Here is a 14,504-nt window from a genome sequence, read left to right as displayed (position 1 = left end):
CAAGCGTGCGCCACCACACCTGGCTCAAATTTTCTTAATACAAGTTTTCTTGTTCAGTTTCAGAAGCCTGCACATTTTACATTCATAACCTACATAGTCTCCAAAAATATAGAAAAGGACAAAAACAGGTATTAAAGTTGTGAGTCTGAATTCCTAGCATCAAGCATTGTGCTTGACCCACAGAAGATACTCAATAAATATTGAATTAACAGCTCTGTGAACCAGAAATATTCAGTTCTATGAACTCTTATATAAAAACAAGAACCAAGGCCGGATGTGGTGGCACACGCTTGTAATCCCAGCATTTGGGAGGCTTAGACAGGAGGATCATGGTTTGTGGACAGCCTCAGCTACTACATAGTGAGGCCCTTTGCAACTTAGTGAGATCCTGTTTCAAAATAAAGAATAAGAACCGGGCGTGGTGGCACACACTTGAAATCCCAGCGCTTGGAGGCTGAGACAGGAGGATCGCACAGGTTCAAAGCCAAGTCTCAGCGACTTAGTGAGGCTCTCAGCAACTAGTGAGACCCTGTTTTCAAATAAAGTATATAAAATATGTCTGGGAGTATAGTCCCCAGTACCATACACACAAAAAAAGAATAAAAAATAGGGATGGGGAGGTGTATCTTGGAGGTAGAATGTCCTGGGTTCCATCCCCAGTACCGAAAAACCAACCAACTAACCAAACCAACAAAATACACAAATGCTACATTTGATTTTTTTGTTTGTTTTGGTAGCATGCTACCACTGAACAACCCCTTATCTCTCCCCCCCCTTCTTGCGGTACTGGGGATAGAACCCAGGGGCATTCTACCTCTGAGCTATACCCTCAGCCCTATTTTTTATTCTTTATTTTGAAACAGGATCTCTTAGCTGGGCATGGTGGTGCACGTTTGTAATCCCTGTGCTTGGTAGGCTGAGATAGGAGGATCGACAGGTTCAAAGCCAGCCTCAGCTACTTAGTGAGGCTCTCAGCAACTTAGTGAGACCCTGTTTCCAAATAAAGTATAACATAGGTCTGGGAGTATAGCCAGGAGGTAGAAAGCCCCTGGGTTCTGCCCCCAATACCACCAAAAAAAAAAAAAAAAAAAAAGAAGAAAAAAGAAAAAAGAAAGAAACAAGGTATCACTGAGTTGCAAAGGGCCTAAGTAGTGATCCAAAAACCGTGATCCTCCTGTCTTAGCCTCCCAAAATTCTGAAATTACAAGCATAAGCCACCATGCCAACACTTCATCCTTTTCTAAATTTTGAAACAGGGTCCCACTAAGTTGCTGAGGCTGGCCTCAAACCTTCAATCCTCCTGTTTCAGGCTTCCAAATACTGGGATTACAGGTATACTTCTTCTGGCTACATTTTATTTTAAAGAGCACCAAAGAATTGCACATTACACTTTTAAAGTCCTTCCATTAAAACAGTTGATTTTTCTTGGGAGGTAGGAGAATAGCTCTTGGAGAAGAGCTGTTTTAATCTTTATTAGATTATACTTGATTAGAACAAACAATGCTCAACTCTTAAGATTAAAGTTACTCATTGGTACCTCTTTGGTGGGAAAATATAAGACTGACCAGGGAATTGTCACATGGGAGTGTCAGCGACTGCTTTCTGCACTTACCCTCGGTTCTGCAGGTCCTCTAAATTGGAGGCATTCCATTCTGAGCCCTATGGAGCCAAAAAGACAAGGTTATGGACTAGCAGCAAATCAACAACAACAACAACAACAGCAACAGCAACAGCAACAGCAACAACAACAACAACAACAAAAAAAGACACTTGAAAAGAACTGTGGAGGAAGAAGCAGAGTTTCTAAGAAGGCCAATAACATCTACTCAGTGTCCTCTAAATGCCAAGCACTTTATATGTTGTCATATTTAGTGTTTGCAAATGATAGAGTAAGGTTATATTATTATTTTTATTATTTTGTGTGTGGTACTGGGGATGGGAGCCAGGGGCTTTCTACCTCTGGGCTACACTCCCAGACTTGTTTTATATTTTATTTGAAAACAGGGTCTCACTAAGTAGCTGAAGCTGGCTTCGAACCCGTGTGATCCTCCTGTCTCAGCCTCCCAAGAACTGGGATTACAACAAGTGTGCACCACCACACCCGGCTAAGGTTATTTTATTTTTGCAGATAAGAAAACTGAACTTCATAAAATTCAAATCATTTTCCCTCAAGAGCACGAAGACCACAATTCAATCTAAATTAGATGTCTTATGTTACTATCACTCATAATCTGAGCGAGAACAATCTTTTTCCTCAGCAGCATGTATCACCATGTGCACTTCTATACTTATTTATAGTATTACCTCTTCTTCTGTGATGTGAGCTCCTTGAGGGCAGGAGCCAGGTCTCCTGTTCCCTATAGAAACCTGTGTTTCTCACTCAGTGCCTGGCAACCGGCTAGTGCTCAATGGACATTGTGGAATGAACAAAGCAGAATTATCATCAATTAAGCCTGGATTAGATTTTCCGGCTTACATTTTCTAGTGTATTATATTCCATTTAAGGAGTTGGGAGCCAGGTGTGAGTGTGTGGCAGTGGAAAATGAAATAAGAGCTTCTGTCAAATGAATTTGGGAAATGTGCAAAATTTTAGGACTTAAATGGCAAACTGGAGGAAAAAGGATTTAACAGATTATTTGGAAAATATATCAATTGTTAATATTTAACCATATTTACTTCTCTTCGTCTTTCCCTTTTCTTTCTATATCACTCATTTTTTCCTCTGATGCATATAAAAGCATTTGATACTTAATACTTGAACATGTATCATCTCAAAACATTTCCTTACATAACATCACATTCAAGAAATATAATACTACTACTAATAACAACTTAATACACTATCCATATTACAATGTCCTTTTATTGAGGGTTGCTGCAGTTAAACCCAGGGGCATTCTACCTCTGAGCTACACTCTAGCCCCATTTTTTCTTTTTTTAAATCAATCTTTCTTTCTTTCTTTCCTTCCTTCCTTCCTTCCTTCTTTTTTGTGGTACTGGGGATGGAACCCAGGGGCCTTCTACCTCCGGGCTACACTCTCAGACCTATTTTATATTTTATTGGGAAACAGGGTCTCTTAAGCCAACTGAGGCTGGCTTTAAACTTGCGCGATCCTCCTGTCTCAGCCTCCCAAGCGTGGGGATTACAAGCGTGCACCACCACGCCTGGCTTTATTCTTTATTTTGAAACAGGGTCTCACTAAGTTGTGGAGGGCCTCACTAAGTAGCTGAGACTGTCCACGAACAGCGATCCTCTGGTCTCAGCCTCCCAAATGCTGGGATTAAAAGAGTGTGCCACCGTGCCTGGCTTTATTCTTTACTTTGAAACAGGGTCTCACTGGGTTGCAAAGAGCCTCACTAAGTAGCTGAGGCTGTCCTCGAACTGCATTCCTCGTACCTCAGCCTCCTGAATGCTGGGATCACAAGCATGTGCCACCTTGCCCAGCTTTAGTCATTATTTTGAAACAGAGTCCCACTGAGTTGTGGAGGGCCTAATAAAGCATATGAAGCAGCTGTGAACCTGTGTTCCTCCTGTCTCAGCCTCCGAAGTACGGGGATTACAAATGTGTTCCACCATGCCTGGCTTAGGCAGATATTTTAAAATAGAAGTTTACTTCAAAGTTTGATGAACTACATAGAATTTAGCATCAGCAGCATGAGCTTGCAAGTCCTGACTCTGCTGCTTCAGGCCTTCTTCCTGATCTGAGGAATGGAATACTCGTCCTACTCCAGTCCTTGTATTTAATGGGCCCCTTCATCTCACATTCAAGTTTATCCCAAGTTAAAACGGAAAAACTCCCCATCCAGAATCTTCCTTGAGATTAGTTATTTCTCCCTTCCCTTCATAGCTAAGATTCATAGACTATATATTTATATATAGTCTAACTCATCTTCTCTACTTCCTTATTCTAGTGTGTCTCACCCACAGCGCTCTGGCCTCTGCTCTCATTACTAATGTTACTAGGGATCTCTCCCAACTGTCTAGTCTGAGGCCACTTCTGTATTCGTACTCCACTGGCCTTCTCTGAGTATCTGATATAGTTCATTACCACCTCCTTCTGGAATTAGACCAGACCGTCCTGATACCTAGTCTCACATCTAGCACCACAGAGAGGATCAACAGATGTTTGTTGAATGAGTGATCAAACAAGTAAATGAAGTAGTTTGATAGCTGTCAACTGTTATATAAATGCTATCATCATATTACAAGAGACCTAAAAGCAGACTGTTGAACAAGGAGATCTCAAGGACACCATGCTGAAGTTCTATTTAGAGGAATATCAGTAAGTGATGTCTAGCATAAAAGCTCAACAGACTTGTTTTCAAAAACCATGGAAGGTTCAGGAGGGTATGCTCAACTTTAGAAAACTAGCCTCCATACCAGAGAATTATAGAGAATTTTTAAGGCAACAAGTACCAAATAATAAGGGTTAAGCAGTTACCTAGAGCCAGGGAAATATGACTGTTTCATTTCTTAATTTAGAGATCTAAATCCACTGCAGAACTCTGTCTAGTTAGATGAAAATAACCCTGACGTGATGAGGAAAGCCCACCGTTTTTATCTACCTATCCAGAGAGAATTCAATCTGATAATCTAAAGTGACAACTATCCAGAGGTAAAATAAAGGCACCGGTTGCTGACTCAATGAGACACACATACGTGCCTTGGGCTGTGGTGAGGGCTGCTTCAGGTTTATTCTGAAGAACTGGAGTCAACTTGTAATTACTTTTCTGTCCTCAATATAAATGCCAGGAATATTACCCACCATAGCTCCTGGGGCCCTCCACAGATCTAATTTTTCCTCCCCCAACACCCTGGGCTTTTAAGGCTTACAATGACATAATTCATAGGGCTTTCTACTATATTCTATATAATTATGAAAAACATTGTACTATATATGCTTTTATGTAATTTTACACACACACACACACACACACACACACACACACACACACACACACACAATTTTTTCCCCCATACTAGGGACTGAACCCAGGAGCAGTCTACCTCTGAGCTATACCCCTGGCCCTGTTTTTTTTTTTTTTTCTTTTTTTTTTTTGTGGGTCTGGGATGGAACCCAGGGGCATTCAACCTCCGAGCTATACCCCCTGCCCTATTTTTTTTAATTCTTTATTTTGAAACCAGGTCTCACTGAGTTGCAGAGGGCCTCACTAAGTAGCTGAGGCTGGCCGCGAACCATGATCCTTTGGTCTCAGCCTCCCGAATGCTGGGATTACAAGTGTGCGCCACCATGATCGGCTCTAAGACCTGTTTTTTATTCTTTATTTTGAAATAGAGTCTCATTAAGTTGTGGAGAGCCGCACTAAGGAGCTGAGATGGCTGTGAGCCTGTACTCCTCCTGTCTCAGCCTCCCAAGTACTGGGATTACAAACATACACCACCACATTGCTGAGGGTGGCTTTGAACCTGTGACAAATGTATCCACCATACCCAGCTTGTCTATATCTTCTTCATTTATGATACCTAGAGCCTTCATATTATAAGTCATATTACTGTGGCAATCAGGCATAAACAATCTTTTAACTGTCTTTCAAGAGAAATTTATGCTACACATCTCTAGTTCAGGGACAAAAATCATGAATATAATAACCTACTTGATTACATCTCATCTATTCACATACTCTTCATTTTTCTGCACCTGCAGTAAAAAGTAACCAGTTTGAGGTTTGTTTGTTTGTTTATTTATTTATTTTTTGAGGTACTAGGGATGAAACTCAGGGGCATTCTACCTCCAAACTACACCCTCAGCCCTATTTTTTATTCTTTATTTTGAAACAGGGGCTCACTGAGTTGCAGAGGGCCTCACTAGTAGCTGAGGCTGGCTGCAAACTTGCGATCCTCCTGTCTCAGCATCTCAAGTACTGGGATTACGAGGCATGTGCAACCACACCCGGCTTTGAGGCTGATTTTTTTTTTTTTTTTTTTTGTGTGTGTGTGGTACTGGGGATGGGACATAGGGGCATTCTACCTCCAAGCTACACTTCTTTATTTTATCTTATTTTATTATTATAATTATTTTTGGTGGTACTGGGGTTCCTGGAAACCCTTCTACCTCCGGCCTACACTCACAGACCTGTTTTATATTTTTATTTGGAAACAGGGTCTCTTAAGCCAGTGAGGCTGGCTTCGAACCAGCGAGATCCTCCTGTCTCCGCCTCCCAAGAGCGGGGATTACACGTGTGCACCACCACGCCCGGCTTTTATTATTTATTTTGAAACAGGGTCTGAGTTGTAAAGGGCCTCACTATGTAGCTGAGCCTATCTGCGAACCCGGATCTTCCTGTTTCAGTCTCCCAAATGTCAGGATTACAAGCGTGCACCAGCATGCCCAGTTTGAGGCTGATTTTTTAAAAAGGGAAGCTGGGCGCCCAGCATTTAGGAGGTCGAGGCAGGAGGATCGTGGTTCTCAGGCAGCCTCAGCTACTACTTAGTGAGGCCCTTTGCAAGTCAGTGAGACCCTGTTTCAAAATAAAGAATAAAAAATAGGGTTGGAGGTGTAGCTTGGAGGTAGAATGCCCCTGGGTTCCGTCCCCAGTACCACACACACACACACAAATAAATAAAAATAAATAAAAAATTAATTAATTAAAAGGAAACTCTTCTAAAAAGGATTTGTAAAGCAGGGCATGGTGGCACACACCCATAATATCAGTACTTTGGAGGCTGAGATCAACCCTGGGGATTGAAACCAGGGGCATTCTACCTCTGAGCTACACCTCCAGCCCTATTTTATTCTTTACTTTGAAACAAGGTCTCACTAAGTTGCAGATGAATCACAGGCTGTGAACCTGTGGTCCTCAGGTCTCAGTTTCACAAGTATTGGGATTACAAGTATACCTGCAACCATACCGGTTTAAGGCTCCCTTGTTTAACTGAGAAAATCATCTGCTTTTCCGCAAAGGGTCTCTCTGTTGACATCTAGCTTTTTTCTCAGCCAAATAGGACAGCCTCCAGGAGAGCTATTGATATTGAAATTGGTTGGGCAAAGGCTTCCAGCTCAGAGAAGGGTGTGGAAGAACTTTTTCAAAATACCCTTGGCTTCCCATGAATCAATATTCTCTTCTCACTGCAGATTTTCTTTAAACTATGTTCTACATGTACCCTTTCCAATACCAACTGTATACCTTTTCCAATAAATAAATCTCTGTGCAGTTTACTGCAAAGCTGAGCATCTTCCAAAGGGAGAGATCCTGCTGTTTATTTTCACACAATCTGACTGAGCTCCAGACATGGCAGCTAAGCATAAGATGAGATGATGCTGCAGAAAATTAACATGGCCACTTGCAGTGGAGGATAAAAACTCTTTTTCCTTGTCAACTGCTGGGAAAGACAGCAGTGTAGAGATTCATGGGAGCAGAAATAGGGGTTTGGACATGGGATATGATGGTGCAAAGGAAGATAGGAAGCCAGCAAGAAACAGGTATAGAAAGATGTTTAGACAACCTATTCATGCACTTATTTTTTGGATAGGAGTTTCATTCTCTGGAAAACAGAATTATATTTGAAGTTGAAGAGATCATACAACATATAACACCAAGAGCGAACTCCGATGAAAACAATGAACTTTGGTTGATAATGATATACCCAAGAAGGTTCATCAATTTTTATAAATCCACCACTCTGGAGAGGCTATACATATGTGGGGCAGGGTCATATGGAAAATCTTTATCTTCTGTTCAAAATTCTTTTTTGGGTACTAGGCTTTAAACCTGCCAGGGGTGCTCTACCCCTTTTTACTCTGAGCTAGAATCTAAGTTGCCCAGGCTGGCCTTGATCCTCCTGCCTCAGCTCTTCAAGTCACTAGAATTACAGGTATGCACTAGTGCATCTGCTCAATTTTTATTGTGAACCTAAAACTGCTTTAAAATATAAAGACTACTTATCATATGTATGTGTATATATAAAAATGACAGGAAGCCAGGTGAAGTGGTAATTCTGGAGGTGGGGTGGCAGTAGAGATATAAGGAAGTATGCCTGGAATAAAACAGGCTGACCAGACAGAAATTGGCTGTATTTGACATTTGTCCTGTCTACATCCTTTTAAGATAATTAATATCCAACCACAGGGCTTAGGGTATTCAGGGGTAAAGCTTTTGCCTAGTATGCAACAAGGTCGTGGGTTCTATTCCCAGTGCTGCCAAAAATAAAAAATAAAAAAATCCAAGCCGGGCATGGTGGTGCACGCTTGTAGCATTTGGGAGGCTGAGACAGGAGGATCATGCAGGTTTGAAGCCAGCCTCAGATACTTAGTGAGGCCCTTCCTTTGCAACTCAGTAAGACCCTGTTTCAAAATAAGTAATAAAAAATAGGGCTGGGATGTAGCTCGGAGGCAGAATGCCCCTGGGTTCCATCCCCAGTACCACACACACACACACACACACACACACACACACACACACACACACCCATGTTCACTGGGAAAGGGACTTGCAAGTTTATAGTTTTGGTCACTTTCTAACATGAACTCTTTTTTTTTTTTGGTGGTACTGGGGTTCCTGGAAGCCCTTCTACCACTGGTCTACACTCCCAGGCCGATTTTATATTTTTTAAATTTGGAAACAGGGTCTCTTAAGCCAGTGAGGCTGGCTCCGAACCAGCGCGATCCTCCTGTCTGCTTCCCGAGCGCGGGGATTACAAGTGTGCGCCACCAGCCCGGCTTAACATGAACCCTTTGGATACAGGCATTTATTTGCCCTTCAGAAAGGCAGGGTTGAAGCCAGGTGTGGTGGCACACGCTTGTCATCCCAGGGCTTGGGAAGCTGAGACAAGAGGATCGCACAGGTTCAAAGCCAGCCTCAGCTACTTAGTGAGGCTTTCAGCAACTTAGTGAGACCCTGTTTCCAAATAAAGTATAAAATAGGGCTGGGAGTGTAGCTTGGAGGTAGAAAAGCCCCTGGGTTCCACTTCCAATGCTACAAAAAAAAAAAAAAAAAAAAAAAAAAGGCAGGGTTGATGGAAATAGTTTGGGTCAGGGCCCATTTGAATGAGTGACTCTCAAATTTTCTATAGATAGCACAAAGAGTCTTTCCAACAATATAGGAGCAGGATACTTTGAAACCTCATGGAAGTATATATAAGAGACAAAAAAGCCAAGTACCTTAAATGGAAAGTCCAATAAGATCCATACCCAGAAACGGCAACACATGCCAGCCAAATTAAAGTATTGGAGGAGGAGTTCCTCTTCCAGCTTGCAGCATTTCATGAGTAATTTCATAGTTAAAGTCTACCATGAGTCACTCCAGAAACACACATACTCTAGAATGTCAACAGATTAACTCAGGGTGCAAACCTTTAGTGGTACATAGTCTAACTACCTGGTGAAATAAACTCTTGAATATTCAGGGTGAGATGATTCTATTTAGTCAGTTCTGGTGCATTTATTCCTCATCTCTTCTTTTTCCAGCTTCTAATCTTTTCAAAATTCATAAATATCCTTCCCAGAGAAAAGAAGTAAAATTCAAACCAGTTGATGTATAGTTTTTTGCTAACATTTCTGATCAACGTATGTGGGAAATACAGAATAAACTGAGGTCTTAGCAGTCCTCATTGAGTGTAAGGATCCTTGTTAACCTTGTTCCCACTATTGTGTACAGATGAAAGCTAGAATTTGTTAACTTCTGAGAAAAAAATGGATCTCAGGATATTAGAAGCTTTCCCAATTCATTTGTCAAAGGGGTCTCCTTGGGCTAATTACAGGTCTTTGAGTGTGTAAGTACTATGAAGACTTTCTGGTAATCATGAAAAGTATCAGGGAGCTGGGCGTGGTGGCGCACGCTTGTAATCCCAGCATTCAGGAGGCTGAGACCAGAGGATCGCCATTCGCAGACAGCCTCAGCTACTTAGTGAGGCCCTCTGCAACTTAGTGAGACCCTGTTTCAAAATAAAGAATAAAAAATAGGGCAGGGGGTGTAGCTCAGAGGTTAAATGTCCAGGGTTCCATCCCCAGGCCCACAAAAGAAAGAAAAAAAAGTATCTGGAGGTCTCAAAATGTAGCTACAAGGTTTTATTTATTTTGGTGGTGCTGGGGATTGAACCCAGGGGCATTCTACCCCAGTCCTATTTTTATTCTTTAATTTTAAAACAGGATCTTACTAATTTGCAGAGGGCCTCACTAAGTTACTGAGACTGACTGTAAAGCTGCGATCCTCCTGTCTCTGTCTCCCAAGTACTGGGATTACAGCCATGCACCACCACTCCTGGCTAGCTACAAGTTTGTTTGTTTTTGCAGTACTAGGGGTGGAACCCCGGGGCATTCTACATGTGAACTACACCCCCCAGCCTTATGTTTTATTTTTTATTTTGAAACTGGATCTCAGTGAGTTGCAAAGGACCTAAGTAGCTGAGGCTGTCTGTGAATCTTGACCCTCCAGTCTCAGCCTCTTGAATTCTAGGATTACAAGCCTGTGCCACCATGGCCGGCTAGCTGCAAGGTTTTATATGTTCATATGTTCAGGGCTGGATGTAGATCAAAGGTAGGGTGCTTGCCTAGCATGCACAAGGTCCTGGGGTTAATCCCCAGAACAATAACACACACACACACACACACACACACACACACACACAGAGTTCAATAGACACTAAGTAGTTCCCCACTAGCTCTGTTCAAATACATTTGACTTTAGATACATTAAGCAGACCAGAAAGGACTTTAAAAATGATCCTATTTATATACACTGCATGAAACTATAGCTGACCAGTGTACTTGACTTTGAGTACTATGAAAAGCAGATTAAAATATATTTTACAATCTAGTAGAAGAAAAGCCTGCTTTGTAGCATATGCCAATTTCTTTGGTATAAATATTTTACCATAGTCAATTCTAATTCACCAGCTTACTGTTACTGAGTGAGGAATTAGAAGATGAGCAGTAGCTCACCATTATATGACATTTACACCAGAAATACATGTAAATGACCTTAAGAGCATAAATATTAAAATGTAGTAGAATGACTAGGAAGTGATGAGGTTTGAGTACTTTTTTTTTTTTTTTTTGGTGGTACTGGGGTTCCTGGAAGCCCTTCCACCTCGGGGCTACACTCCCAGACCTATTTTTACATTTTCATTTTGGAAACAGGGTCTCCTAAGCCAGCGCGCGGCTGGCTTCGAACCTGTGCGATCCTCCTGTCTTCGCCTCCCAAACGTGGGGATTACAAGCGTGTGCCACCACGCCCGGCTGAGTACTTTTTTAAATGTGCTACTGGGGATTGAACCCAGGGCCATAGTACCTCTGAGTTATACCCCCACCCCTATTTTATTCTTTTGTTTTGAAACAGGGTCTCACTAAGTTGCAGAGGGCCTAAGTTGCTGAGGCTGGCCATGAACCTGTGACCCTCCTGTCTCGGTCTCCCAAGTACTGGGATTATAGGATTATATGTGTTACTGTACCTGGCAAAGTCTGAGTACTTATTACTTTTGTTTTGAATATAAGTTACTTTTTTTTTTTTTTTTGCAGTACTGGGCGTTCTACCTCTGAGCTACACCCTAGCCGTTTTTTATTCTTTATTTTTAATCAGGGTCTCATTATGTTGCAGAGAGCCTCATTAAGTAGCTGAGGCTGGATGCAGACCTGCAATCTTCCTGTCTCAGCCTTCCAAGTATTGGGATTACAAACATTTGCCACACCTGGCTTGTAAATTCTTTTTTTTTTTTTGCGGGTCTGGGGATGGAACCCAGAGGCATTTGACCTCCGAGCTACACCCCCTGCCCAATTTTTTATTCTTTATTTTGAAACCGGGTCTCACTGAGTTGCAGAGGGCCTCACTAAGCTGAGGCTGTCTGCGAACCGCGATCCTCGTGAGCCTCCCAAATGCTGGGATTACAAGCGTGCACCACCACGCCCAGCTTGTAAATTACTTTTTATTTAAATACTAAGAAATTTCCCAATTCTTCTCTACCCCCAGAGGACAGCTTCAGCACATCACTTAAAGTAATCCTAACATTTAACTTACCAGAAACACATGCTCAAATATCTGTGTAGGACTATCCATCTGACCAAGAATCACTATCATTTCATTATCTATAAACTCCTTGAATTCCCGCAAGTTGCACACCATCTGCATTTCCAGCTCTGTTCGTATCTGAAACAAAGATGACACGTCCGATCTGTGTAAGTCCCCTTGGCTGTCGCCGTGCGCCATCCCCAGCCCGCGTCTGCTGAGCCTCCTGGCCGAGGTCAGCAGGCCCGAGGTCTCTCACCTCCTTGGATGTGATGTTCTCCAAATCCTTCTGCATCATAATCTCCCTTAATTTGGTTTTAATCAGTCTTTCTGTTCGCTCACGTTCAGTGGGTCTGAGAAGAGAGGAGTGATTTTTCTTAAGCAGGAATGTCACTACGTTGATAATTGTACATGTTTCCAAATTGGCAAGCTTTGATTCTATTATCCTCCAATTTATACTGTTGAAAGCATGGCACATTAAAATATTTTAAAGTTTCTTTTTGGAAAGTATAGCATGTCTATATGTAGAAATTATTACTTGAAGAGGTTATACATGTCCAAAGGCCTTTAAATACATATAGATCCATGAAGCAGCAAAGGCAAATTAGCTATACTGAGTGTAGTTTTTTTTTTTTTGTGTGTGTGTGTGGTACTAGGAAATGAACCCAGAGGTGTTCTACCTCCAAGTGATATTCCCCCAGTCCTCTTTTATTTTTTATTTTAAAACAGGGCCTCACTAAGTTCCTGAGGTTGGTCCTGAACTTTTGACCTTCCTGCCTCAGAAGCCCAAGTACTGAGATTACAAGTATGTACCACCATGCCCTTTTCTGAGTGTAGTTCTTTAATGGAAGACCACATCCATATTTTCCCATCAAGTACTCCTGGGTGTCACTCACTGAGCTAGACCATCAAGCTACTGGGTAGATAGTAGGACCCACTATAGCACTGGGTCTTCTGTAGCTTAAAATGGTACCCTACAGTGATCATTCTTTATTGTGTTCAGAGAAAACAGGAAAAAGGGAAGAATGATCTTGCTTTTTTTTTTTTTTTTTTTTTTTTTTGGTGGTACTGGGGTTCCTGGAAACCCTTCTACCTCCGGGCTACACTCCCAGACCTATTTTTATATGTTTTATTTGGAAACCGGGTCTCTTAAGCCAGCGCGGCTGGCTTTGAACCTGCACGATCCTCCTGTCTCTGCCTCCCAAGTGCGGGGATTACAAGTGTGCACCACCACGCCTGACCTAATCTTGCCTTTTTTAAAGTTTTTTTTTTTTTTTTTGTCTTTCTGGAACTAGGGATTGTATCTAGAATGCCACACCTGCAAAGCAGGTGTTTTACAACTGAGGTACATCCTGGTCCCAATCTTGCCTTTTTTTAATACGGCAAATTTTCTCACAAAATGGGTCGTAGGGATCAATTCCCTAGAGTACATCTATCCAAAATGCTTTCTTTTTTTGGGGGGGAGTGAGGGAGCTAATGGGGATTGAACCCAGAAGCAATCTAACCCCAGCTACACCCTTAGCCCTATTTTTCTCTCTCTCTCTCTCTCTTTTTTTTTTTTGTGACGCTGGGAATTGAACCCAAGGGGCATTCTACCTCTGAGCTACATCCCTAGCCCTAGTTTTATTCTTTATTTTAAAACAGGGTTTCACTAAGTTGTCATTCTTTGTTTTGAAACAGAGTCTCGCTAAATTGTAGAAGGCCTCACTAGCTGAGGCTGGCCTCCAATCCAAGATCCTCCAGGCTTAGCCTCCCAAGTACTGAGATTACAAGTGTGAGCCACCATGTCCATCTGTCTTTTTTTTTTTTTTTTTTTTGGTAGTAGAGGTTGAGCTCAGAGACATTCTACCTTTGTTCCAAACCCCTTGTCCTATTTTATTTGTTATTTTAAAATAGGGTCTCATTAAGTTGGTGAGGGACCTCAGTAAGTTGCTGAGGATGGCCTTGAACCTGTGATTCTTCTGTCCTAGCTTTCTAAGTACTGGGATTTACAGGTGGGCATCACCATGCCTAGCTCAAAGTGCTTTTTCCCCCCATGACAACTCTCACAATATATCTATGAAATTGTTATCATTTTACAGATAATGGAAACAAAAGACATGCTGATAATCATACTTATTGGCTGAAAAATCAGAATGCTTAGTCCAGACCAACAGTCTACCTGCAGGACCGTACTGTTTTCCTTAGTCTTCTGACTCTCTTAGAAATAAAGTTACCCTGGAATTGTTTTCCCCCCCCCCCCTTTCTTCTCTCTCTCTCTCTCTTTCTCCTTCCTTCCTTCCTTCCTTCCTTCCTTCCTTCCTTCCTTCCTTTCTCTCTCTCTTTCTTTCTCTTGTTGCCATACTGGGGATAGAACCCAGGCCTATTTTTTATTCTTTATTTTGAAATAGGGTTTCACTGAGTTGTAGTGGGCCTCACTAAGTAGCTGAGGCTGTCCATGTACCATGATCCTCCTACCTCAGTCACCCAAATGCTGGGATTACAAGAGTGTGCCACCACACCTGGCTACCCTGAAAAATTTAATATGAAATTAACTCTCCAATTAA

General features: G+C 41.9%; 1 protein-coding gene across 3 annotated transcripts in view; it reads right to left on the bottom strand.

Moving 5' to 3' along the window:
- Positions 1-14,504, bottom strand: part of SSH2 (slingshot protein phosphatase 2) — a gene marked incomplete at both ends in the record, with an annotated part of 261,436 nt that overhangs the window by 26,667 nt on the left and 220,265 nt on the right. For all 3 annotated transcript variants that reach the window (XM_080712744.1, XM_080712746.1, XM_080712745.1), the window contains 3 exons: positions 1,613-1,659; positions 11,971-12,099; positions 12,218-12,311. In XM_080712744.1, the coding sequence (XP_080568870.1) occupies positions 1,613-1,659; positions 11,971-12,099; positions 12,218-12,311 (270 nt within the window). The remainder of the gene's footprint in view (positions 1-1,612; positions 1,660-11,970; positions 12,100-12,217; positions 12,312-14,504) is intronic.

The sequence above is a fragment of the Muscardinus avellanarius genome (assembly GCF_963383645.1).
Source record: "Muscardinus avellanarius genome assembly, chromosome: 16".
Lineage (NCBI taxonomy): Eukaryota > Metazoa > Chordata > Mammalia > Rodentia > Gliridae > Muscardinus > Muscardinus avellanarius.
This window is presented reverse-complemented; position numbering and strand designations above follow the sequence as displayed.